We start from the raw sequence: 27,311 nt of genomic DNA on the forward strand, positions 1-27,311 counted from the left end.
ACAAGTATATATGTGTAGTATGTTCCAGTACTTGACTCTGGTGTTGTGATAGTGTAGTAACAAGTATATATGTGTAGTATTGTCCAGTACTTGACTCTGGTGTTGTAGTATTTACAGACCACATGACTTTTGACGAAGTCGTAACTGCTTTCATTTGTTTTTAATCCAAAATATGAACAAACATCAGCTTTAAAAGCTGCTGGAGTCACTGTATCCTCCTGTCCTCAGTCACCGCGCGATATTTATGCTCTGAGGAAGTTTAATTGCAACACAAAAATTTACAAAATGTGTCAATTGTAAAAAAAACGTATTTTGTTATTTTATACAAACTCTATACTATTTGCAAACCAACACAAGAATGTAAGAATCAGTCATAAGTATTAAAGACTAGTAGTATTTTTTTTGGGGTTCATGTGATTTTCTTTGACACGATCCTTATACAAAGTTTGTTTGTACCTCCAGGTGGACAAGTTCACCATCGAGGCAGTGGACCTCGGACAGGTGTTTAAAATCAAGATCCGTCACGACAACAGCCTGGTGAGCGCAGACTGGTACCTGGACCAGGTGGAGGTTCTGGACGAGGACACGGAGGAGGTTTTTCTCTTCCTGTGTGAGCGATGGTTGTCCAGGAAGAGAGAAGATCGACGCATCCGGAGAGTCTTCTACGTCAAGGTGAGGTCCTCCTTCATCTGGACGTGTAGTACTACGAAGCCTCGCATAGTAATACTACCAAGACTCACAGAGTAATACTACGAAGCCTCACTGACTAATATCAGGCCACCTTCATCTGGACATGTATTACTACAAAGCCTTGAACAGTAATACTACTAAGACTCAAAGAGTAATACTACGAAGCCTCGCTGACTTATACTACTAAGACTCACAGAGTAATACTACGAACCCACGCTGACTTATACTACTAAGACTCACAGAGTAATACTACGAAGCCACGCTGACTTATACTACGAAACCGCGTTGACTAATACTACGTAGTTTCGGTGACTAGTATAACAAAGACAAACAGAGTATTACTACGAAGTCTCACAAAGTATTACTTTGCCTTGGAGAGCTATACTACAAATCCTAACAAAGTCATATTACAAGGCCATGCGGATTAATACTACAAAGCCTTGTGTTGTAATACTATGAAGCATTGCATAGTAATACTATGAAGCCAAGCAGCGGAGTAATACTTCATAGCCTTGCAAAGTTATACTACGAAGCCTCGTCCATTAATAGTTGCTTCCTGGAGTAATACTACTAAGCATCGCAGAGTAATACTTTGAAACCTTGCAGAGTAATACTATGGAGGTTCACAGAGTAATACTATGGAGCTTCACAGAGTAAAACTACGAAAGCGTTATTAAAGTTAACCTACTGTGCTTCTCAGAGTAATACTTCTGAGCCTCGCAAAGTTATACTATAAAGACAAGCACCTTAATTATACAAAGTGTGGTAGAGTAACCCGACTATGAGTCACAGAGTAATACTTGAATAACCTTGCGGAGTAATACTACAGAACTATGAAGGCTGGTGTTGCTGCTTCGTGGTTTTCGAGAAACGTGTACCTGCGAGGTCCGTCACTAAAACCAGAGCTAGTATTAAATCAAAGTATTAGAGTTTCATGGTCCTGACACTACGGTGGATCATGTGAATGTGTGCAGGGGTACGAGGGGGTCCGCGAGGGTCTCAACAGCACCAAGAACTCGACCCTGAAGAGCGTCGACAGCAACATGAACAAGAAGAGCAAGAAGAAGAAAGAGGAGGAAGTGGTTCTGCCCAGTAAGACCGTCGTCTCTTAGACCCACATGTGAGCCACTGACCCGTCGTGTCGCCGCAGTGATCCCGTACCAGGTCACCATCAGCACCGGGCCGGACCGGGACGCCAGCACCACCAGCCGGGCCTTCGTCATCCTCACCGGCGCCGGCCACGTGCGGACCGAGCGCCTGTGGCTGGAGCTGCAGGACGGCAGCAGGGGCTTCGAGTCCGGGTCCCTGGAGAACTTTGAGATCCAGGGCTACGACGTCGGAGACATTAAGAAGGTGGAGGTGAGGAGGTGGAGGTGGAGGTGAGGAGGTGGAGGTGGAGGTGAGGAGGTGAGGAGGTGAGGAGGTGGAGGTGAGGAGGTGAGGAGGTAAGGAGGTGGAGGTGAGGAGGTGAGGAGGTGGAGGTGGAGGTGGAGGTGGAGGTGGAGGTGAGGAGGTGAGGAGGTGGAGGTGAGGAGGTGAGGAGGTGAGGAGGTGAGGAGGTGGAGGTGAGGAGGTGAGGAGGTGGAGGTGAGGAGGTGGAGGTGGAGGTGAGGAGGTGAGGAGGTGGAGGTGAGGAGGTGGAGGTGGAGGTGAGGAGGTGGAGGTGGAGGTGAGGAGGTGGAGGTGGAGGTGGAGGTGAGGAGGTGGAGGTGAGGAGGTGGAGGTGGAGGTGAGGAGGTGGAGGTGGAGGTGGAGGTGAGGAGGTGGAGGTGGAGGTGGAGGTGGAGGTGGAGGTGGAGGTGGAGGTGGAGGAGGAGGTGGAGGTGAGGAGGTGAGGAGGTGGAGGTGAGGAGGTGGAGGTGGAGGCTTTGTTTTGGAACACAGGAGTGACGGCAGATCAATGAAAGAAAATAGTTTATAAAAACATTTCATATATCAAGAAATAACGATTTGCACGAGGGCGGAGAAAATTTGAATCAAAATGATAATAATTATTTTAAATTAAATAATATTTGAAGGTTTAAATATTGGTTATTACGATGCAAGTTTTTCTATATAATTTGAAAGTGAACAAAAACAATTCTCACAAAATATGAGAACAATTGGCCGGGATGAATGAGTCCATCTAGTGGCTAAACTGAAGAACTACATTTAAGTATTTATTTAAGCATGAAATATTGGGGGGAAAAAAAGACTCTTTCCTTTTGGTGACCCCGGACTCCATTACATTTTTGATTTTTACACATCAATTTCAAATGGTTTTAACTTATATAGAGCTTTGTGGGTCCATGGGACCATTTTTAGGGGTAAATTTAATTTAGAGAAGCTAAATACAAATCAAGACTATGTTTTTTGTTGTTATTTTCTAAACCAACATACATTTTTTTGTTCTCCGAGAATGTTTGGAGTGAAAGATATTCAAATTATAAAGCCTAAAATGTTATTTATTCCCTCACTTTTTTAACTTTCTTGCTACTTTTTCTCTTCGTTCAGGCTGCCCTACGATTGTCACGACAACAATAAACAGTTGTACACACTTCATGTGTTTGTACTTCGAAGTGCTTTGTTTCAAAACTGCATTTTTTCTCTTTAAGGGAGTCAGAATACATCGTTCTGACTATTGTAACAGTTTATTTAGTGTCTAAACCAGAAGGATGTGTCTCGCCTGCAGTTCATACTAAACTCTGCAGCCAGAATTCTGAGCTGCTCTAGTAGAAGAACTCACATTTCTCCTTCAAACTCTTCACTGGCTGCTCTAGTAGAAGAACTCACATTTCTCCTTCAAACTCTTCACTGGCTGCTCTAGTAGAAGAACTCACATTTCTCCTTCAAACTCTTCACTGGCTGCTCTAGTAGAAGAACTCACATTTCTCCTTCAAACTCTTCACTGGCTGCCAGTTTCTTTCAGGATCATTTTAAAATTCTGGTTCTTACTTTCAGATCTATTCATGGTCAGACCTTCCATCAGTGATCTGATCCAGACTTACACCCCAGCTCGGGCTCTGAGGTCTGTGGATCAGAATCAACTGATGGATCCTGAACTTCAGGACCAGAGGAGAGAAATCCTTCCAGACTGTTGCTCTTAAGCTTTGGAACCATCTCTGTGTTTGATGATCTACTGACTCCTTCAAGAAACATCTGTGTTTGATGATCTACTGACTCCTTCAAGAAACATCTGTGTTTGATGATCTACTGACTCCTTCAAGAAACATCTGTGTTTGATGATCTACTGACTCCTTCAAGAAACATGTGTGTTTGATGATCTACTGACTCCTTCAAGAAACATCTGTGTTTGATGATCTACTGACTCCTTCAAGAAACATCTGTGTTTGATGATCTACTGACTCCTTCAAGAAACATCTGTGTTTGATGATCTACTGACTCCTTCAAGAAACATCTGTGTTTGATGATCTACTGACTCCTTCAAGAAACATCTGTGTTTGATGATCTACTGACTCCTTCAAGAAACATCTGTGTTTGATGATCTACTGACTCCTTCAAGAAACATCTCTGTGTTTGATGATCTACTGACTCCTTCAAGAAACATCTCTGTTTGATGATCTACTGACTCCTTCAAGACACATCTGTGTTTGATGATCTACTGACTCCTTCAAGAAACATCTGTGTTTAATGAACTACTGACTCCTTCAAGAAACATCTGTGTTTAATGAACTACTGACTCCTTCAAGAAACATCTGTGTTTGATGATCTACTGACTCCTTCAAGAAACATCTCTGTGTTTGATGATCTACTGACTCCTTCAAGAAACATCTGTGTTTGATGATCTACTGACTCCTTCAAGAAACATCTGTGTTTGATGATCTACTGACTCCTTCAAGAAACATCTGTGTTTGATGATCTACTGACTCCTTCAAGAAACATCTGTGTTTGATGATCTACTGACTCCTTCAAGAAACATCTGTGTTTGATGATCTACTGACTCCTTCAAGAAACATCTGTGTTTGATGATCTACTGACTCCTTCAAGAAACATCTGTGTTTAATGATCTACTGACTCCTTCAAGAAACATCTCAACACCTCTGACGTGAGAACATCTCTGCAGCTCGGACACGACGGCGCGACCCCCGAGAGCTGCTGGCTGGTGGACGAGCTGGCCGTCGCCGTGCCGACCAAAGGGGTGAAGTACATCTTCGCCTGCATGTGCTGGTTGGCCAAAGACCGAGGAGACGGTCTGACCGCTCGCGTCTTCAACGTTCTGGACGCCGAGGCCATCTCCATCTCTCGCAAGGTGTGGAGAGACATGTTGATGATTCTGATGTGTGTTTAGTGAGTACTTTTAATGAGTACTTTTATGTTTCTGTACAAGAACAACTTTTTCATAATAAGAATAATTACAAAGTTTATCAGTGACATCAATGAATGGATCATTTTCAAACACTGACGATTTAACTGTTGTTGTTGTTTTAAGACTTTTATAATAAATATTTAAATAGTTAAATGTAATTATTTTAAGTTTAAATTAGTTTTTATTTAATCATTTAATTGTGTCATTTATATATATATATATATATATATATATAATATTTTACTCAGAGTTTTATATTAAAATTCCAATAATTTAAAAATATATTTTAGAAAATTGAAGTATTTTATTTTTATTTTGTAGCTTTTTAAACTCAAATGTATTATTCAAAAATTAATTCAAGGGCTTAACCCTTGTCTTATCTCTGGGTCAAGGTCACCGTGGGATACAACAAACACATTTGTTTTCGGGCTTTACGGTCACCTTGACCCCAGAGACAACACAAGGGATACCACAAACACATTTGTTTAAATGCATTTGGGTCACCTTGACCCAGAGACAACACAAGGGATACCACAAACACATTGTTTTCGGGCCTTTGGGTCACCTTGACCCTGAGACAACACAAGCGTTAGAGAAAAATAAATATGATTTAAATAAAAAACTTCAGTTTCAATATTTGATATGTTTCAACGTTCAATATTGTCACTGATTGATTGATTGATTGATGCAGTGATTGACTCGGGGTTCAAATGTCATCAGGTCATCTACGAGGTCACCGTGGTCACCGGAGACGTGCAGAACGCAGGAACAGACACCTTGATATTCATGACCGTGTTTGGAGTCAATGGAAGCACCGAAGAGATGCTGCTGCAGAAGAACGAGGACAGGTTGTTGTTGTTGTTGTTGTTCATGTTGTTGTTGTTGTTTTTGTCGTTGTACCTTTATATCATATATGTTCTACGTCATTTGGTGCGAAGCCCTTTAACCGCTTCGCTATTGGTTTATCCTTGAGGCCCCGCCTCGTCTCTGAGAAAGCTTAATGAACTCGCCACCCAGCTGGGTTCAGTCCACTTCCTATAAAGGCAGGAAACATCCGCCGCACTTCCTCCAACTGAAAACTCAGCGAGAAAGGCGGCTGCTGGGCGACGAGGTTAGAGGGCTTCGCACCAATTCGTAGAACCCGAGATTATAATGATAACTCATGGGTTCTACGTCATTTGGTGCTCCGCCCTCTAACCGCTTCGCTATTGGTTTAAACCAAAGGCGGGGCCTCGAGGATAAAACCAATAGCGAAGCGGTTAGAGGACTTCTCACCAATTCGTAGAACCTGAGATTATAATGATAACTCAGGGGTTTTCTTCTACGACCACTGAGAGTTCTAGCATCAAAGAGTGAAACCAAGAATCCTCACGAGAAATACTATAAAAACCTCACGAGAAATACTACGTAACCTCATGAACAATACTATGTAACCTCATGAGAAATACTTTAAAGGCTCATGAGAAATACTATGTAACATCATGAGAAATACTACGAGGCCTCATGAGAAATACTATGAAGTCTCACGAGAAATACTATGGAGCCTCACGAGAAATACTATGTAACCTCACAATAAATACTATGAAGCCTCACGGAAATACTATGAAACCGCATGAGAAATACTACGAAACCCCACAAGAATAATACTATGAAACCTCATGAGAAATACTATGAAGCCTCACGAGAAATACTATGAAGCCTCATGAGAAATACTACGAAGCCTCAAGAATAATACTATGAAGCCTCATAATAAATACTATGAAGCCTCACAAGAAATACAATGAAGCCTTGTGGAGTAAAATTTCAAAGTGTATCACATACAATCAATTCCAGTTCAGTTAGTAAAACCAGAATGAATGTTGATAATTGAAGAAATTGAAGCGATACTTTGGAACGATGGTACACAAACGATGGGTACATATTTAAATAGTTAATATCTTAATGTTTGTCAGGTTCGAGCGAGGACAGGAAGACACGTTCAACATGGACATCGATGACATCGCTCCGCTGAGGAAGATGAGGCTTCGTATCGACGGCTCCGGGAGTCGACCCGACTGGTTCCTCGACCAGGTGAGTACAACAAGAACAAAGTACTCGTCCCTAAAAATACATCCATCAAAATATGAAAATCTTAATCATGAGAATGATTTTTCATGTAAATTCAACCAGATTTCAAAGAATTTGTCGTCATCTTTATGTAGCTTCTTTTTGTTCAATATCAATACGGCGGTGTCGAATATTGATACAGTAAAATATTGTGATATTTAAGTGTATCAATACTGTCTTACACCTTTAGTTCTGATCTTCAAAACATTAGCGCCCCCTGCTGAGATTTTAAGAAATGTATCAAATTATATTGGGGTTGAGTGAGCTGCTTGGAGGATGTCTACGCTGTTTTTTCACAATCAGAAACAACTTTATTCACAGAGTATTTACTGTAAATAAAGTTTAAATATACGCAGGATTTTCATTTGGGTTTTAGTGACTCTCTAGGGATTTAGCATTTTGTGCAACAGAAATAGAATAGAAGTAAACATTTTTTTCAATAAAAAAACATACAAAACGATGATGACTTGAAGTTGAAGACAACAAATTGAACATTGAACTGTTTTGATTTTATTTGTTGTTTATTTGACTTTAAAATCATTTTTGTCATAATTATTTTATGGTTTATCTTTAAATAAAATGTAAATAAAATCATTAGTTGTTTTTTTTTAATTACAGTTTAAATTCCAACATTTCTGAAGTGTGTACATTTTTGAGTTGCAATTAAACTTCCAGCCGTTAGATGGCAACAGTCATGCAGCTAAAGAGACAATTAAATATTCCATGATCCTGGTGATGACTGAGGACGAGAGGATACAGTGATTCCAGCAGCTTTTAAATCTGATCTTTGGACATATTTTGGTTTGAAAACAAATGAAAGTAGTTACGACTTCGTCAAGAGTCACATGGTCTGTAAATACTACAACACCAGAGTCAATTACTGGACAATACTACACATATATACTTGTTACTACACTATCACAACACCAGAGTCAAGTACTGGACAATACTACACATATATACTTGTTACTACACTATCACAACACCAGAGTCAAGTACTGGACAATACTACACATATATACTTGTTACTACACTATCACAACACCAGAGTCAAGTACTGGACAATACTACACATATATACTTGTTACTACACTATCACAACACCAGAGTCAAGTACTGGACAATACTACACATATATACTTGTTACTACACTATCACAACACCAGAGTCAAGTACTGGACAATACTACACATATATACTTGTTACTACACTATCACAACACCAGAGTCAGGTACTGGACAATACTACACATATATACTTGTTACTACACTATCACAACACCAGAGTCAGGTACTGGACAATACTACACATATATACTTGTTACTACACTATCACAACACCAGAGTCAAGTACTGGACAATACTACACATATATACTTGTTACTACACTATCACAACACCAGAGTCAAGTACTGGACAATACTACACATATATACTTGTTACTACACTATCACAACACCAGAGTCAAGTACTGGACAATACTACACATATATACTTGTTACTACACTATCACAACACCAGAGTCAAGTACTGGACAATACTACACATATATACTTGTTACTACACTATCACAACACCAGAGTCAAGTACTGGACAATACTACACATATATACTTGTTACTACACTATCACAACACCAGAGTCAAGTACTGGACAATACTACACATATATACTTGTTACTACACTATCACAACACCAGAGTCAAGTACTGGACAATACTACACATATATACTTGTTACTACACTATCACAACACCAGAGTCAAGTACTGGACAATACTACACATATATACTTGTTACTACACTATCACAACACCAGAGTCAAGTAATGGACAATACTACACATATATACTTGTTACTACACTATCACAACACCAGAGTCAAGTACTGGACAATACTACACATATATACTTGTTACTACACTATCACAACACCAGAGTCAAGTACTGGACAATACTACACATATATACTTGTTACTACACTATCACAACACCAGAGTCAAGTACTGGACAATACTACACATATATACTTGTTACTACACTATCACAACACCAGAGTCAAGTACTGGACAATACTACACATATATACTTGTTACTACACTATCACAACACCAGAGTCAAGTACTGGACAATACTACACATATATACTTGTTACTACACTATCACAACACCAGAGTCAAGTACTGGGCAATACTACACATATATCCTTGTTACTACACTATCACAACACCAGAGTCAAGTACTGGACAATACTACACATATATACTTGTTACTACACTATCACAACACCAGAGTCAAGTACTGGACAATACTACACATATATACTTGTTACTACACTATCACAACACCAGAGTCAAGTACTGGGCAATACTACACATATATCCTTGTTACTACACTATCACAACACCAGAGTCAAGTACTGGACAATACTACACATATATACTTGTTACTACACTATCACAACACCAGAGTCAAGTACTGGACAATACTACACATATATACTTGTTACTACACTATCACAACACCAGAGTCAAGTACTGGACAATACTACACATATATACTTGTTACTACACTATCACAACACCAGAGTCAAGTACTGGACAATACTACACATATATACTTGTTACTACACTATCACAACACCAGAGTCAAGTACTGGACAATACTACACATATATACTTGTTACTACACTATCACAACACCAGAGTCAAGTACTGGGCAATACTACACATATATCCTTGTTACTACACTATCACAACACCAGAGTCAAGTACTGGGCAATACTACACATATATACTTGTTACTACACTATCACAACACCAGAGTCAAGTACTGGACAATACTACACATATATCCTTGTTACTACACTATCACAACACCAGAGTCAAGTACTGGACAATACTACACATATATACTTGTTACTACACTATCACAACACCAGAGTCAAGTACTGGGCAATACTACACATATATCCTTGTTACTACACTATCACAACACCAGAGTCAAGTACTGGGCAATACTACACATATATACTTGTTACTACACTATCACAACACCAGAGTCAAGTACTGGACAATACTACACATATATCCTTGTTACTACACTATCACAACACCAGAGTCAAGTACTGGACAATACTACACATATATACTTGTTACTACACTATCACAACACCAGAGTCAAGTACTGGACAATACTACACATATATACTTGTTACTACACTATCACAACACCAGAGTCAAGTACTGGACAATACTACACATATATACTTGTTACTACACTATCACAACACCAGAATCAAGTACTGGACAATACTACACATATATACTTGTTACTACACTATCACAACACCAGAGTCAAGAACTCCACAATACTCCACATATATACTTGTTACTACAGTATCTATCAATCACTATATATCGTTTTGTTGACCCTGTATCGTAATACGTATAGTATCGCCAGATGCTTGACAATACATACAACTCTCATTAACATGTGCTACATTTAATTTAATTTAAAAAAGTTTTTTCCACACAAATTCATCACATGTGAACAGATAAGGAGGAAAATAAATAGAAGGTTGCTGGTTTGATTCCAGGCCGAGGCAATCTTTCTGTGTGTAGTTAGTATGTTCTCCCCATGTTACATGGGTTTACTCCGGACACTCCGGTTTCCTCCCACAGTCCAAAAACATACAGAGGTTGATTGAGATATTTGGGGAAATTGTCCGTAGGTATGAGTGTGTGTGTGAATGGTTGTCTGTCTTTGTGTGTCCTGCGACAAACTGGGGTCCTATCCAGGGTGTCCCCTGCCTCTCGCCCTATGATACTGGGATAGACTCCAGTCTCCCCACAACCCCCCACAAGGGATAAAGTGATAGAAAATGAATGAATGAATGATTACATTTTCTGACGCCACTGATCTCCTTCATATTTTCTACCGGCCCTGTCAGTGAACGCATCACTGACCCCTTCATCAAGCTGGGCGTCCAAGCTCAGAGAACGTTCCGAACACACTCTCCATGCTAATGTCCTCGGGGGGCCCCCGAGAGCCGGAGCAGCCGAGGCCGGAGTCACGAACAATATTCCGTCCTGTCCGTCGCCGCAAACGTCTGGTTGTGCGACCGACACACAGACGAGTGTGTTCAGCATCGTGAGCAGATGTGTTGCCTTCATGGAGCGCCGGCGCCGGTCCATTGACGAGAGACAATGGTGTTTACAGGCCTCGACTGAATCAACACGCGAGGATGTTTATGCTCGTTCAGGGGTTCCTTCACACGCGCCCTTGTTGTCGACGCTTTAGAGGTGGATGTTGTTGGATCATGGATTCATGAAGCGGTGTCTCTGTGCAGACATGACGAGTAGAACTCATGGAGGAAGGATACAGAAGTTTTACTGGTTCAATTCTGAAGTTTGTTTTAGGGAATATAGTAAAACAGCTTTTATATCCTATTAGTTTGTGGAGTGTATTGTCAATAATCTGACTTTTATTCAATCATTAAATACAGTAACTTCAAATAAAATTATTTTTTACACAGAGTTTGATTTTCTAAATACAATAATGAAATAATACGTGTTCTTAATTCAATATTTTTTATATACAATATAAAAATAAGTATAATAATTCTGACATTTATATTGAATTTAACAAAAAAAAACAAAAAAGGGTCAATGATACCATATATAGCGATAGTATAGTAACAAGTATATATGTGTAGTAATGTGAGTACTTGACTCGTGTGTTGTGATAGTGTAGTAACAAGTATATATGTGTAGTAATGTGGAGTACTTGACTCGTGTGTTGTGATAGTGTAGTAACAAGTATACTGTATATGTGTAGTATTGTGGAGTACTTGACTCTGGTGTTGTGATAGTGTAGTAACAAGTATATATTTGTAGTATTGTGGAATACTTGACTCTGGTGTTGTGATAGTGTAGTAACAACTATATATGTGTAGTATTGTGGAGTACTTGACTCTGGTGTTGTGATAGTGTAGTAACAATTATATATGTGTAGTATTGTGGAGTACTTGACTCTGGTGTTGTGATAGTGTAGTAACAATTATATATGTGTAGTATTGTGGAGTACTTGACTCTGGTGTTGTGATAGTGTAGTAACAACTATATATGTGTAGTATTGTGGAGTACTTGACTCTGGTGTTGTGATAGTGTAGTAACAATTATATATGTGTAGTATTGTGGAGTACTTGACTCTGGTGTTGTGATAGTGTAGTAACAATTATATATGTGTAGTATTGTGGAGTACTTGACTCTGGTGTTGTGATAGTGTAGTAACAATTATATATGTGTAGTATTGTGGAGTACTTGACTCTGGTGTTGTGATAGTGTAGTAACAACTATATATGTGTAGTATTGTGGAGTACTTGACTCTGGTGTTGTGATAGTGTAGTAACAAGTATATATGTGTAGTATTGTGGAGTACTTGACTCTGGTGTTGTGATAGTGTAGTAACAAGTATATATGTGTAGTATTGTCCAGTACTTGACTCTGGTGTTGTGATAGTGTAGTAACAAGTATATATGTGTAGTATTGTCCAGTACTTGACTCTGATGTTGTGATAGTGTAGTAACAAGTATACATGTGTAGTATTTTCCAGTACTTGACTCTGGTGTTGTGATAGTGTAGTAACAAGTATATATGTGTAGTATTGTCCAGTACTTGACTCTGGTGTTGTGATAGTGTAGTAACAAGTATATATGTGTAGTATTGTCCAGTACTTGACTCTGGTGTTGTGATAGTGTAGTAACAAGTATATATGTGTAGTATTGTCCTGTACTTGACTCTGGTGTTGTGATAGTGAAGTAACAAGTATATATGTGTAGTATTGTCCAGTACTTGACTCTGGTGTTGTGATAGTGTAGTAACAAGTATATATGTGTAGTATTGTCCAGTACTTGACTCTGGTGTTCTGATAGTGTAGTAACAAGTATATATGTGTAGTATTGTCCAGTACTTGACTCTGGTGTTGTGATAGTGTAGTAACAAGTATACATGTGTAGTATTGTCCAGTACTTGACTCTGGTGTTGTAGTATTTACAGACCACATGACTCTTGATTGTCCAAACATCAGCTTTAAAAGCTGCTGGAGTCACTGTATCCTCTCGTCCTCAGTCATCATTCTACCTTTGGCTGTGGAGGATGTAATGACTGCTGCCATCTAGAGGCCAGATGTTTCATTGCAACACAAACATGAACAAACGACCCTAAATGACTTTGTACATCATTCTTGTACGACTGATGTTTAAAAGAAATTCTTATTAACTGCTTTTATTAATTTTATTAACATTTTTTTTTACCATATTCATCTTGAATTTATGACTTTGATTGAATACTTGAATACTTCAGGTGAGTAACTAACTCACAACCGCCACTGTCTAAACCGTGGCCCCTGAGGACCCTGAACCCCCACCGCTGTCATAAACCCTGGACTCTTGATCGTCTCCGTCCAGGTGATCATGAGGAACTTGACCACAGAGGAAGTCTCCGTCTTCAGCTACGAGGAGTGGCTGTCCAGGAGCCGAGGACCCCGGAGGACGCTGACCTGCGAGATGCCGGCCGTGGTGGACGAGGAGACCATGGTGGAGCTGACCACGTATGTGGTCCAGGTGAAGACCAGCGACGTCTCAGGTCAGGAACTCGAATGTCTTTCTGTTACACAAGTTTTTAGTTTCTTTACGTCCATTTTTGCCTTTTTTTTAAGCTTTTAAGAAATGTTTTAAATCATTAAATTCAATCATTAGTTGTTTTTTTTGCTTTTAATAAATGAATATTATTTTAGAAAATCAGATTTTTTTTTTCATTAACATAGTAGCTCAGTACTATGATATTATACCAACATGTGTACATCGACTTTAAAAGAATTTTCATTCAACAATATTGAATTAAAGAGAAAAAAAATCAAATTACACAAATCAAATAAACACATTATTGAGTTAAATAATTAAAAAACAATTAAATTCTTTCCAAAAAAAACTTTTCATAGCTTTAATTATTCTGATGGTTCTGATGACACTGATCTGAGGTCGGGTCGTGGGGGCAGCACTCTGAACTAGGAGGCCCAGATATAGTCTCTCTTCTTAAGTATCTCTGGACCTGACCCTGGGCCTCCTCCCAGTTTTCTTCTCTGGCTGGGATCCTACAAAAGTACTTTTTTACTTCAAATAGATGCAATTTTAACTCGTCTTGCCAGAGATTTAAGAGAAACAAAATGTTATTTATTATTTAATGAAAATTTGTTTGTTTTTTTCTCCTTTTTTAACCTTTTTTGAGCTGAACTGATTTAAAGTCATTATTTTTCAAGAGTTGATCAACTTTACAAACAGTTTAAGGATTTAAATTCATGTTTATATTTCGAATAACGAAGTTAAAATCTGAATCTTTGGACGTCGGACTTTAAAAAATAAGTAACAATGTGTGTTTTTCCGTCATTTGGTGTTTTTGTTTCTGACACTTATTCTTAGAAATAGATCAAATTGAATGTAAAATATTTTAGTACATTTTATTTACTGAATAGTTTTGTTTTTTTACCTTTTGTCAAAAACTTTCTTCAACAACAACCAACTCTGCTTTAGAGTCATATTTCCATACTTTAAAACGTACATTTATATATTTTTCAACATGTTTTTATTCTGTATTTTATTGTTTGTCTATTTTTGCCTATTTTAAAAGAAAAAAAAAAGTTTTTGTACATTTTTATTCACTAAATTGCCTTGTTTCCCCCAAATATATATATTTTTAATTATTTCAACTATGATTGTTTTTAGTCATTTATATACTTGAAGTGAAAAGATTTATAGTACATGTACAAAGCATGTCAATTAGGGGTGTTTGTTCATGTTTGTGTTGCAATTAAACATCCGGCCTCTAGATGGCAGCAGTCATTACGTCCTCCACAGCTAAAGGTAGAATGATGACTGAGGACGAGAGGATACAGTGAGTCCAGCAGCTTTTAAAGCTAACGTTTGTTCATATTTTGATTTGAAAACAAATGAAAGCAGTTACGACTGAGGACGAGAGGATACAGTGAGTCCAGCAGCTTTTAAAGCTGATGTTTGTTCATATTTTGATTTGAAAACAAATGAAAGCAGTTATGACTGAGGGCGAGAGGATACAGTGAGTCCAGCAGCTTTTAAAGCTGACGTTTGTTCATATTTTGATTTGAAAACAAATGAAAGCAGTTACGACTGAGGACGAGAGGATACAGTGAGTCCAGCAGCTTTTAAAGCTGATGTTTGTTCATATTTTGATTTGAAAACAAATGAAAGCAGTTACGACTGAGGACGAGAGGATACAGTGAATCCAGCAGCTTTTATAGCTGACGTTTGTTCATATTTTGATTTGAAAACAAATGAAAGCAGTTACGACTGAGGACGAGAGGATACAGTGAGTCCAGCAGCTTTTAAAGCTGACGTTTGTTCATATTTTGATTTGAAAACAAATGAAAGCAGTTACCACTGAGGACGAGAGGATACAGTGAGTCCAGCAGCTTTTAAAGCTGATGTTTGTTCATATTTTGATTTGAAAACAAATGAAAGCAGTTACGACTGAGGACGAGAGGATACAGTGAGTCCAGCAGCTTTTAAAGCTGACGTTTGTTCATATTTTGATTTGAAAACAAATGAAAGCAGTTACGACTGAGGACGAGAGGATACAGTGAGTCCAGCAGCTTTTAAAGCTGATGTTTGTTCATATTTTGATTTGAAAACAAATGAAAGCAGTTACGACTGAGGACGAGAGGATACAGTGAGTCCAGCAGCTTTTAAAGCTGACGTTTGTTCATATTTTGATTTGAAAACAAATGAAAGCAGTTACGACTGAGGACGAGAGGATACAGTGAGTCCAGCAGCTTTTAAAGCTGACGTTTGTTCATGTTTTGATTTGAAAACAAATGAAAGCAGTTACGACTGAGGACGAGAGGATACAGTGAGTCCAGCAGCTTTTAAAGCTGACGTTTGTTCATATTTTGATTTGAAAACAAATGAAAGCAGTTACGACTGAGGACGAGAGGATACAGTGAGTCCAGCAGCTTTTAAAGCTGATGTTTGTTCATATTTTGATTTGAAAACAAATAAAAGCAGTTACGACTGAGGACGAGAGGATACAGTGAGTCCAGCAGCTTTTAAAGCTGACGTTTGTTCATATTTTGATTTGAAAACAAATGAAAGCAGTTACGACTGAGGACGAGAGGATACAGTGAGTCCAGCAGCTTTTAAAGCTGACGTTTGTTCATGTTTTGATTTGAAAACAAATGAAAGCAGTTACGACTGAGGACGAGAGGATACAGTGAGTCCAGCAGCTTTTAAAGCTGATGTTTGTTCATATTTTGATTTGAAAACAAATGAAAGCAGTTACGACTGAGGACGAGAGGATACAGTGAGTCCAGCAGCTTTTAAAGCTGACGTTTGTTCATATTTTGATTTGAAAACAAATGAAAGCAGTTACGACTGAGGATGAGAGGATACAGTGAGTCCAGCAGCTTTTAAAGCTGACGTTTGTTCATATTTTGATTTGAAAACAAATGAAAGCAGTTACGACTGAGGACGAGAGGATACAGTGAGTCCAGCAGCTTTTAAAGCTGACGTTTGTTCATATTTTGATTTGAAAACAAATAAAAGCAGTTACGACTGAGGACGAGAGGATACAGTGAGTCCAGCAGCTTTTAAAGCTGATGTTTGTTCATGTTTTGATTTGAAAACAAATGAAAGCAGTTACGACTGAGGACGAGAGGATACAGTGAGTCCAGCAGCTTTTAAAGCTGATGTTTGTTCATATTTTGATTTGAAAACAAATAAAAGCAGTTACGACTGAGGACGAGAGGATACAGTGAGTCCAGCAGCTTTTAAAGCTGATGTTTGTTCATGTTTTGATTTGAAAACAAATGAAAGCAGTTACGACTGAGGACGAGAGGATACAGTGAGTCCAGCAGCTTTTAAAGCTGATGTTTGTTCATATTTTGATTTGAAAACAAATGAAAGCAGTTACGACTGAGGACGAGAGGATACAGTGAGTCCAGCAGCTTTTAAAGCTGACGTTTGTTCATATTTTGATTTGAAAACAAATGAAAGCAGTTACGACTGAGGACGAGAGGATACAGTGAGTCCAGCAGCTTTTAAAGCTGACGTTTGTTCATGTTTTGATTTGAAAACAAATGAAAGCAGTTACGACTGAGGACGAGAGGATACAGTGAGTCCAGCAGCTTTTAAAGCTGACGTTTGTTCATATTTTGATTTGAAAACAAATGAAAGCAGTTACGACTGAGGACGAGAGGATACAGTGAGTCCAGCAGCTTTTAAAGCTGATGTTTGTTCATATTTTGATTTGAAAACAAATAAAAGCAGTTACGACTGAGGACGAGAGGATACAGTGAGTCCAGCAGCTTTTAAAGCTGACGTTTGTTCATATTTTGATTTGAAAACAAATGAAAGCAGTTACGACTGAGGACGAGAGGATACAGTGAGTCCAGCAGCTTTTAAAGCTGACGTTTGTTCATGTTTTGATTTGAAAACAAATGAAAGCAGTTACGACTGAGGACGAGAGGATACATTGAGTCCAGCAGCTTTTAAAGCTGACGTTTGTTCATGTTTTGATTTGAAAACAAATGAAAGCAGTTATGACTGAGGACGAGAGGATACAGTGAGTCCAGCAGCTTTTAAAGCTGACGTTTGTTCATGTTTTGATTTGAAAACAAATGAAAGCAGTTACGACTGAGGACGAGAGGATACAGTGAGTCCAGCAGCTTTTAAAGCTGACGTTTGTTCATGTTTTGATTTGAAAACAAATCAAAGCAGTTACGACTGAGGACGAGAGGATACAGTGAGTCCAGCAGCTTTTAAAGCTGATGTTAGTTCATATTTTGATTTGAAAACAAATGAAAGCAGTTACGACTGAGGACGAGAGGATACAGTGAGTCCAGCAGCTTTTAAAGCTGACGTTTGTTCATATTTTGATTTGAAAACAAATGAAAGCAGTTACGACTGAGGATGAGAGGATACAGTGAGTCCAGCAGCTTTTAAAGCTGACGTTTGTTCATATTTTGATTTGAAAACAAATGAAAGCAGTTACGACTGAGGACGAGAGGATACAGTGAGTCCAGCAGCTTTTAAAGCTGACGTTTGTTCATATTTTGATTTGAAAACAAATAAAAGCAGTTACGACTGAGGACGAGAGGATACAGTGAGTCCAGCAGCTTTTAAAGCTGATGTTTGTTCATGTTTTGATTTGAAAACAAATGAAAGCAGTTACGACTGAGGACGAGAGGATACAGTGAGTCCAGCAGCTTTTAAAGCTGATGTTTGTTCATATTTTGATTTGAAAACAAATGAAAGCAGTTACGACTGAGGACGAGAGGATACAGTGAGTCCAGCAGCTTTTAAAGCTGACGTTTGTTCATATTTTGATTTGAAAACAAATGAAAGCAGTTACGACTGAGGACGAGAGGATACAGTGAGTCCAGCAGCTTTTAAAGCTGACATTTGTTTATATTTTGATTTGAAAACAAATGAAAGCAGTTACGACTGAGGACGAGAGGATAAAACTCTCTCTCTTCAAAAACATTTGAAAAATGTAACCATTTTTAAATGACCTTCAAGTCAGTTCACCGGTGCGACTAGATTCTTTACAACGTAGCCATTAGCTCACGCGACAGCTGAGATCCCGGCCGCTCTTCTTCAGGTGCCGGCACCGACGCCAAAGTGAGCGTCATCATCTTCGGGGAGAACGGCGACTCGGGGACCCTCCTGCTCAAGGAGTCCCAGAAGTCCAACAAGTTCGAGAGGAAACAGGTGGACGTGTTCCGCGTCCCCGACATCCTGAGTCTGGGCGACCTGTCCAAAGTGCGGGTGTGGCACGACAACAAAGGTCAGCGGCGCCCCCTTCGGCTGGACGCGAGTCTTTCTGAACGCCTTGTGTCTGTGGAGCAGGAGCGTCGCCCGGGTGGCACCTGGAGTACATCGACGTGAAGGACGAGCTCATGGACAAGACCTTCCGCTTCCCGTGCGACCGCTGGCTCGCCAAGAACGACGACGACGGGCAGATCATGAGGGAGCTGGCCTGTGCCAACAACGAGTACCTGGACCTGGACGAGAAGACCAGTCAGTACCTGCTGCTGCTGTGGGACAACTTCAGGGCCATGACTTCTTATAGAAATGTTTTTTGGTGGTTCAATTCCAGACCAAAACCAACTAGTGACCTTTCTGTGTGTAGTTAGTATGTTTTCCCGTGTTGTGTGGGTTTACTCCGGACACTCCGGTTTCCTCCCACAGTCCAAAAACATACAGAGGTTGATTGAGAACTTGAGGGAAATTGTCCGTATGTATGAGTGTGTGTGTGAATGGTTGTCTGTCTTTGTGTGTCCTGTCCAGGGTGTCCTCTGCCTCTTGCCCTATGATACTGGGATAGACTCCAGTCTCCCCGCGACCCCCATAAGGGATAAACCGGTAGAAAATGAATAATATTATAAAAGCATATAATAAGCAATATAATAATATAAAAGCAAGTACATTTTAGTATAATTTCATTTCTATAATAAAATTTGAATTTGTTTGGGTTTTTTATAATGGACTCAAATTATTGGAATATTTTTTTAATTATTTCTTTATTGAAATCTTGTTGTTTTTCTTTAGTATGGAAATGTTTTTTTTTAATTTAATTTAATTTATTTTACATTGACATTTTTTTGTTTTTATTTTTTATAAGCAATTTATTTTGAAAATTCCGCGATTTATTTTATTGTTTACACATAGGGTTCGACATTTTAATTCCAATAATTAAAAAGTAAACATTCTAAATTAAAACATTTTTAATTTCTAGTCTTTTAAATTCAATATAAAGTTGTGTCACCAGTCAATACCAATAGAGCACCGAACTACTTGATTGAACTTTCAGCCAATCACGCGACATGTATGGGATCACATGACTCCGTAGAAGCTCTGATACATATTAATATTGCATTTAAAAAGACTAGAATTAAAAAATATCACAATTAAAATTTACTTTTGAATAATTGGAATTAAAAACTATGTGTAAAAGAAAAAAATAATTATTTTTTTTTAAATATTAAAAAAAAAATGATGTTTGCATCTTTTAAATATTTTTATTAAAAAGAAAATGTAACTATCCAACAAAAATGATAATAATTTAAGAAATAATTAAAAACGTAATAATCTCTGGCACTGATCACTCGTGGCGTGTTTCTCCCTCAGAATACGAGATCTGTGTGACGACTGGAGACGCAGCCGAGACCAAAGAAAACGCCTGGATCGTCCTGGAGGGAAGGAAGGGTCGATCCAAGGAGTTCCTGATGGAGAATTCATCCAAGAAGAAGAGGTTCCTGAGGTACGTGTTGAACCTCGTCTTCTGGTGAAGATCCTGAGATGATGATGATGATGATGATCCTGAGATGATGATGATGATCCTGAGATGATGATGATGATGATGATGATGATGATCCTGAGATGATGATGATGATCCTGAGATGATGATGATGATCCTGAGATGATGATGATGATCCTGAGATGATGATGATGATCCTGAGATGATGATGATGATGATGATGATGATCCTGAGATGATGATGATGATCCTGAGATGATGATGATGATGATGATGATGATGATCCTGAGATGATAATGATGATGATGATCCTGAGATGATGAAGATGATGATGATGATCCTGAGATGATGATGATGATGATGATGATGATCCTGAGATGATGATGATGATCCTGAGATGATGATGATGATGATGATGATGATCCTGAGATGATGATGATGATGATGATGATGATGATGATGATGATGATCATCCTGAGATGATGATGATGATCCTGAGATGATGATGATGATGATGATGATGATCCTGAGATGATGATGATGATGATGATGATGATCCTGAGATGATGCTGATGATGATGATGATGATGATGATGATGATGATCCTGAGATGATAATGATGATGATGATCCTAAGATGATGATGATGATGATGATGATCCTGAGATGATGATGATGATGATGATCCTGTGATGATGATGATGATGATGATGATCCTGAGATGATGATGATGATGATGATGATGATCCTGAGATGATGATGATGATGATGATGATCCTGAGATGATGCTGATGATGATGATGATGATGATCCTGAGATGATAATGATGATGATGATCCTGAGATGATGATGATGATGATGATGATCCTGAGATGATGATGATGATGATCCTGTGATGATGATGATGATGATCCTGAGATGATGCTGATGATGATGATGATGATGATGATGATCCTGTGATGATGATGATGATGATCCTGAGATGATGCTGATGATGATGATGATGATGATGATGATCCTGAGATGATGATGATGATGATGATGATCCTGAGATGATGCTGATGATGATGATGATCCTGAGATGATGATGATGATGATGATCCTGAGATGATGATGATGATGATGATGATGATGATCCTGAGATGATGATGATGATGATGATGATCCTGAGATGATGATGATGATGATGATCCTGAAATGATGATGATGATCCTGAGATGATGATGGTGATGATGATGATGATCCTGAGATGATGATGATGATGATGATGATCCTGAGATGATGATGATGATGATGATGATCCTGAGATGATGATGATGATGATGATGATGATCCTGAGATGATGATGATGATGATGATGATGATGATGATGATGATGATGATGATGATGCTCGTTTCTACTCTTTCATGTTTTTAACTCGTATCATTGATGGATTCAAGATGTTTTACTTTCTTTCTGAAAAAAATAGGAAATTAATCCACAACTAACAGTATTTTTCAGACAATAAGGTTAAAATACTTTAATCTTCTCTTGAATCATCAGTGTCTTTAAATTACTGATAACGCAACATAAGGTACTAGTATTACTGTGTAAGTCTTTGTAGTATTATTCTGTAAGGCTTTGTAGTATTACTCTGTAAGGCTTTGTAGTATTACTCTGTAAGGCTTTCCAGTATTACTCTGCAAGCATTTGTAGTATTTCTCTGTGAGGCTTTGTAGTATTACTCTGTGAGGCTTTGTAGTATTACTCTGTAAGGCTTTGTAGTATTACTCTGCAAGCTTTGGTAGTATTACTCTGTGAGGCTTTGTAGTATTACACTGTGAGGCGGTATAGTATTACACTTTGAGGCTTCTTAGTATTACTCTGTGAGGCTTTGTAGTATTACTCTGTGAGGCTTTGTAGTATTACTCTACAAGCATTTGTAGTATTTCTCTGTGAGGCTTTTTAGTATTAATTTGTGAAGCTTCGTAGTACTACTCTGCAAACATTTGTAGTATTACTCTGTGCGACTTTGTAGTAATACTTTGCAATGATTTGTAGTATTACGCTGTAAGGCTTCATAGTATTACTCTGTAAGGAATTGTAGTATTACTCTGCAAGGTGTATTAGTATTACTCTAAGAGGCTTCTAGTCAGTCAATACTACGAAGCCTTGCGTTGGGTGGAGTCTCGGGTAGTAATACAGAGTACTACTTAATAGGCCCTGTACTTCAACATAATATTATGGTGTGTTTAAGTACATGAATGGGTTCATCTGGAAGACACGCCAGTTGCAGTGCATCATGGGATGTGTCAGCGATCTTCTTCCCGTCTATTCCAGGGGGAACGTGGATCGGTTCGAGTTCTCGTCCAAGAATCTGGGCGACATCGCCGGCATCTGTCTGGGTCACTCGCCCAAGGACGGCAAGAAGGTGAAGGCGGAGGTCGGCTGGCACGTGGAGGAGGTCGTCGTCACCGAGAGAGAGCTGGGGAACAAGTGAGTCATGTGACCTTTACTCCGACCTTTAACCTTTATGATGTCCTCGTGTGGTCCAGTTTTATCAATGCAGTGTGTACTTTATCTTGTATTTTCTGGAAACTACTACGTCTCGATAGGTGGTAGAGAAAAAAAGAGTCAAGTACTGGACAATACTACACATATATACTTGTTACTACACTATCACAACACCAGAGTCAAGTACTTGACAATACTACACATATACTGTATACTTGTTGCTACACTATCACAATATCATGGTCAAGTACTGGACAAAACACACATATATACTTGTTACTACACTATCACAACACCAGAGTCAAGTACTGGACAATACTACACATATATACGTACTTGTTACTACACTATCACAACACCAGAGTTAAGTACTTGACAATACTACACATATATACTTGTTACTACACTATCACAACACCAGAGTCAAGTACTTGACAATACTACACATATATACTTGTTACTACACTATCACAATACCAGAGTCAAGTACTTGACAATACTACACATATATACTTGTTACTACACTATCACAACACCAGTATAAATTACTAGACAATACTACACATATATACTTGTTATTACACTATCCCAACACCAGAGTCAATTACTAGACAATACTACACATATATACCTGTAACTACACTATCACAACACAAGAGTCAAGTACTTGACAATACTACACATATATACTTGTTACTACACTATCACAACACCAGTATAAATTACTAGACAATACTACACATATATACTTGTTACTACACTATCCCAACACCAGAGTCAATTACTAGACAATACTACTAATATATACCTGTAACTACACTATCACAACACAAGAGTCAAGTACTTGACAATACTACACATATATACTTGTTACTACACTATCACAACACCAGAGTCAAGTACTGGACAATACTACACATATATACTTGTTATTACACTATCACAACACCAGAGTCAAGTACTCAACAATACTACACATATATACTTGTTACTACACTATCACAACACCAGAGTCAAGTACTCAACAATACTACACATATATACTTGTTACTACAGTATCACGGTGATAATACTCTCTCTTGTTCTCCAGATACTTCTTCAGCGTCAACGCTCTCATCCTTCTCTCCGCCAAGAGAGACGACTTCCTGACCTTCGAGTGCAGCAAGAACCTGGAGAGCTTCGCCAGCCGAGCCCGGAGTCTGGTGCCGGTCAAGTACGAGGTCATCACCATCACGGGCGACGAGAAGGGCGCCGGCACCGACGCCAACGTCTCCGTCACCATCTACGGCACCAACGGCGACTCGGGTCGGCGGCAGCTGCGGCAGAAGTTGCGGAACCTGTTCGAGCGCGAGCAGACGGACCGCTTCCTGCTGGAGATGCTGGACATGGGCGAGCTGCAGAAGGCTCGCGTGCAGCACGACGACAGCGGCCTGAGCCCCGGCTGGCTGCTGGACCGCCTGGAGGTCACCAACACGGCCAACGGGGTCACCACCATCTTCCTGTGCGGGAAGTGGCTGGACAGCAAGAAGGCGGACGGACGGATCGAGAGAGTCCTGTACCCCAAATACTGAGACCACATCCACGTGCCATCGTTTTACACCGCTTTCCATTTTGTAGAAATAAAAAAAAACTCTTTTGGAAAAACGTAGTCGTTTTTTGAAAGATAAAAACTTCAAAACAAAAACACATTATTATTAAAATACATCTTTAAAAATGAGGGGAAAAAATGAATCAAAAATACACAAACTTTAAATTAAAATTAAAACAAACTAAATATTTATTAAAAAAAAAAGATGAAAACAAAACATGTATAAAACAATATATTTAAAAAATAAACACAACTCTTTTACAAAAATGTAAATGTTCTTTTATAAAAAAAACATGTTTAAAAGATGCACATTTTTATCAATAAAATAAAAATGAATCGTATATAAAAATAAAAAATAAAAAAAAATGTATATAAAAAATATTTTTTTATGATGAAAACAAACAAAATAAATTTAAAAAAAATACAAAGATATTAAAATATATCTTAAAAAAAACTTTTTTTTTTAAAAGATGTAAAAAAAAATACATACAAAGATGCGTACGACAAAATGTGATAAAAAACCAACACAAATGTAAAATAATATATTTAAAAATACATTGATGTTAAAAATATATTAAAACGATGTTAATCTTTGACATGTTGAAAAATTCAAAATATATGTTAAACAGTTAAAAATATATATTAAACTGTGATTTAAGAAAACAATGATAAAGTTTATCTTTAAAAATATCTTGCAAACATACATAGATATTCAAATATATCTATAAAGGTGTTTTATGAAAATATGAACGTTAATATATATACAACTAACCAAGATGTGAAAGTAGATCAAAAATATATAAATATATATATATATATATATATATAAATAATAAATATATATATATTTTAATGACATACATATATATTCAAAATATATGAAAACAAACAAAATATATATATATATATCTTAATAAAGGTTTAAAAAAAAAAACTGAACGTTAACATATATTTTTTTAAACTAACAAATGTAAAAATGTATATTTCAAACCAAAATCTTTTAAAACATCGCTTGCCGAATATTTAAACAAGCTGAAAAAAAACACTCAAGCAAGTCTGTCACTGCGCGTCATTAATCCCGGAAGTCTAATAATCACAGTTGGCTGGAGGAGTGAAGCCATTATTATGTCATAATAGACTCTCGTAACCTCTCGTTCGCCCAGATTTCAGAGCAACTTTATAAAGTAATAAAGTGTAAAACATGGTCATGATGAGGAACTTACTGTGTCTTGAAGAACATTTACTACATGACAGGAGAGTTTTTAGTAAGTTTGTCATCAATCCTGGAAATCTCCACCTCCGAGGGACTCGTTGCATAAACAAAGCAGGGCGTAATCACAGTTGGCTGGACGAGTGAAGCCATTAATACATCATAATGGACTCTCGTAACCTCTTGTTCGTCCAGATTTCAGAGCAACTTTATAAAGTAATAAAGTGTAAAACATGGTCATGATGAGAAGTTACTGCGTCTTGAAGAACATTCACTACATGACAGGAGAGTTTTTAGTAAGTTTGTCATCAATCCTGGAAATCTCCACCTTCGAGGGACTCGTTGTATAAACAAAGCAAGGCGTAATCACAGTTGGCTGGAGGAGGATTGAAGCCATTAATACATCATAATAGACTCTCGTAACCTCTTGTTCGTCCAGATTTCAGAGCAACTTTATAAAGTAATTAAGTGTAAAAACATGGTCATGATGCTTGCGATTACACCGAAAATATAACATAACTTTTTTATAAATGAATGAAACACAAACGGTGACAATACAAAAGTCCCTTTTTATCCAATTTATTAGAAAAGAGCACATACAAAAGGATAATATACAAGCCATGAAATAAAATAAAATACAAAACACAAGAGTTTGGGTTTAGCAACGCAACTTTGTTTGAAATCATCGATATTATTAGTAGCAAATAATAAATAAAGTACAAAATGTCACCACGTGTGAGTCTAACATTTACCCAGAATTCATTCATCACTCGTTAATGCACTATTGCTTGAATATTCAAGATAAATACTTCCATAGAAACGTTGCGCAGCGACGACACACCGGGATGACGGCAGCCCTTTCACTGGCACTTTGAAATTCTTCCTCAGATTCGAGCAGCAACAAATGATATTCTTTGTATATATATATATATATATATTTATATATATCTGGTACACGGCGGAGCAACCTGAGAAAACATGCATTTTTAGAAAAAGGTTGTGCTTTGTTATCCTGACGCTGAGAAGAGAGATGGACGGCAGAGTGAGAGAGAAGAAGAGTTTGAATCACGCCTCCATGTTGGAACGACTTCCACTGGTTTCTTTAAGAGAAATGGCTTCTGACAGAACTGGACCCGGGATCGTGCGACACCGACGCTCGGAGGCTGCGATGGTTTGATTGTTTTTACCGATGGTTTACGGATGGAAATGTCTCCTAACGCTAGAGCGAGGCACTTGTTGATGCGACGAGAAAGAGAGAGAAAGAGAGAGAGAGAGAGAGAGAGAGAGAGAGAGGGAAGAGCAACGGAAGCGTTTTTAGTGCATCGCGAGAATTTGTGTTGCCAGTGAGAGGGTTCCCAGGTTCACACGCCAGCGCAAAGAAAGATTCACCGACGAGAAACCAAATCACTTCAATGCAGCGTCTATGATGGATCGTCACGGAGGAGAGAGAGAGAGAGAGAGGGAGGGAGGGAGGGAGGTGTTGGTGAAGCTTCATGAAACAGTGTCATGTTGTTCAGAGGTCAGTAGGTGGCGCCATCAGTTTAAAAATGATGTTTCATTAGAACAGTTGTTCAA

The 27,311-nt window shown here is 38.3% G+C and overlaps 1 protein-coding gene across 1 annotated transcript in view; it reads left to right on the forward strand.

Moving 5' to 3' along the window:
* loxhd1a (lipoxygenase homology PLAT domains 1a) overlaps window positions 1-24,515 on the forward strand; it is a 75,946-nt gene extending 51,431 nt beyond the window's left edge. Inside the window, exons 31-42 of the mRNA XM_087792243.1 lie at window positions 463-672; window positions 1,665-1,782; window positions 1,841-2,049; window positions 4,754-4,939; window positions 5,717-5,844; window positions 6,949-7,066; window positions 13,567-13,744; window positions 18,788-18,973; window positions 19,036-19,206; window positions 20,317-20,449; window positions 22,765-22,920; window positions 24,029-24,515. Of these exons, the coding sequence (XP_087648369.1) occupies window positions 463-672; window positions 1,665-1,782; window positions 1,841-2,049; window positions 4,754-4,939; window positions 5,717-5,844; window positions 6,949-7,066; window positions 13,567-13,744; window positions 18,788-18,973; window positions 19,036-19,206; window positions 20,317-20,449; window positions 22,765-22,920; window positions 24,029-24,509 (2,274 nt within the window). The 3' untranslated portion in view covers window positions 24,510-24,515. The remainder of the gene's footprint in view (window positions 1-462; window positions 673-1,664; window positions 1,783-1,840; window positions 2,050-4,753; window positions 4,940-5,716; window positions 5,845-6,948; window positions 7,067-13,566; window positions 13,745-18,787; window positions 18,974-19,035; window positions 19,207-20,316; window positions 20,450-22,764; window positions 22,921-24,028) is intronic.
* Window positions 24,516-27,311: the final 2,796 nt, after the last annotated feature.

Source organism: Callionymus lyra, chromosome 5, assembly GCF_982586985.1.
Source record: "Callionymus lyra chromosome 5, fCalLyr1.hap1.1, whole genome shotgun sequence".
Taxonomy (NCBI): Eukaryota; Metazoa; Chordata; class Actinopteri; order Syngnathiformes; family Callionymidae; genus Callionymus; species Callionymus lyra.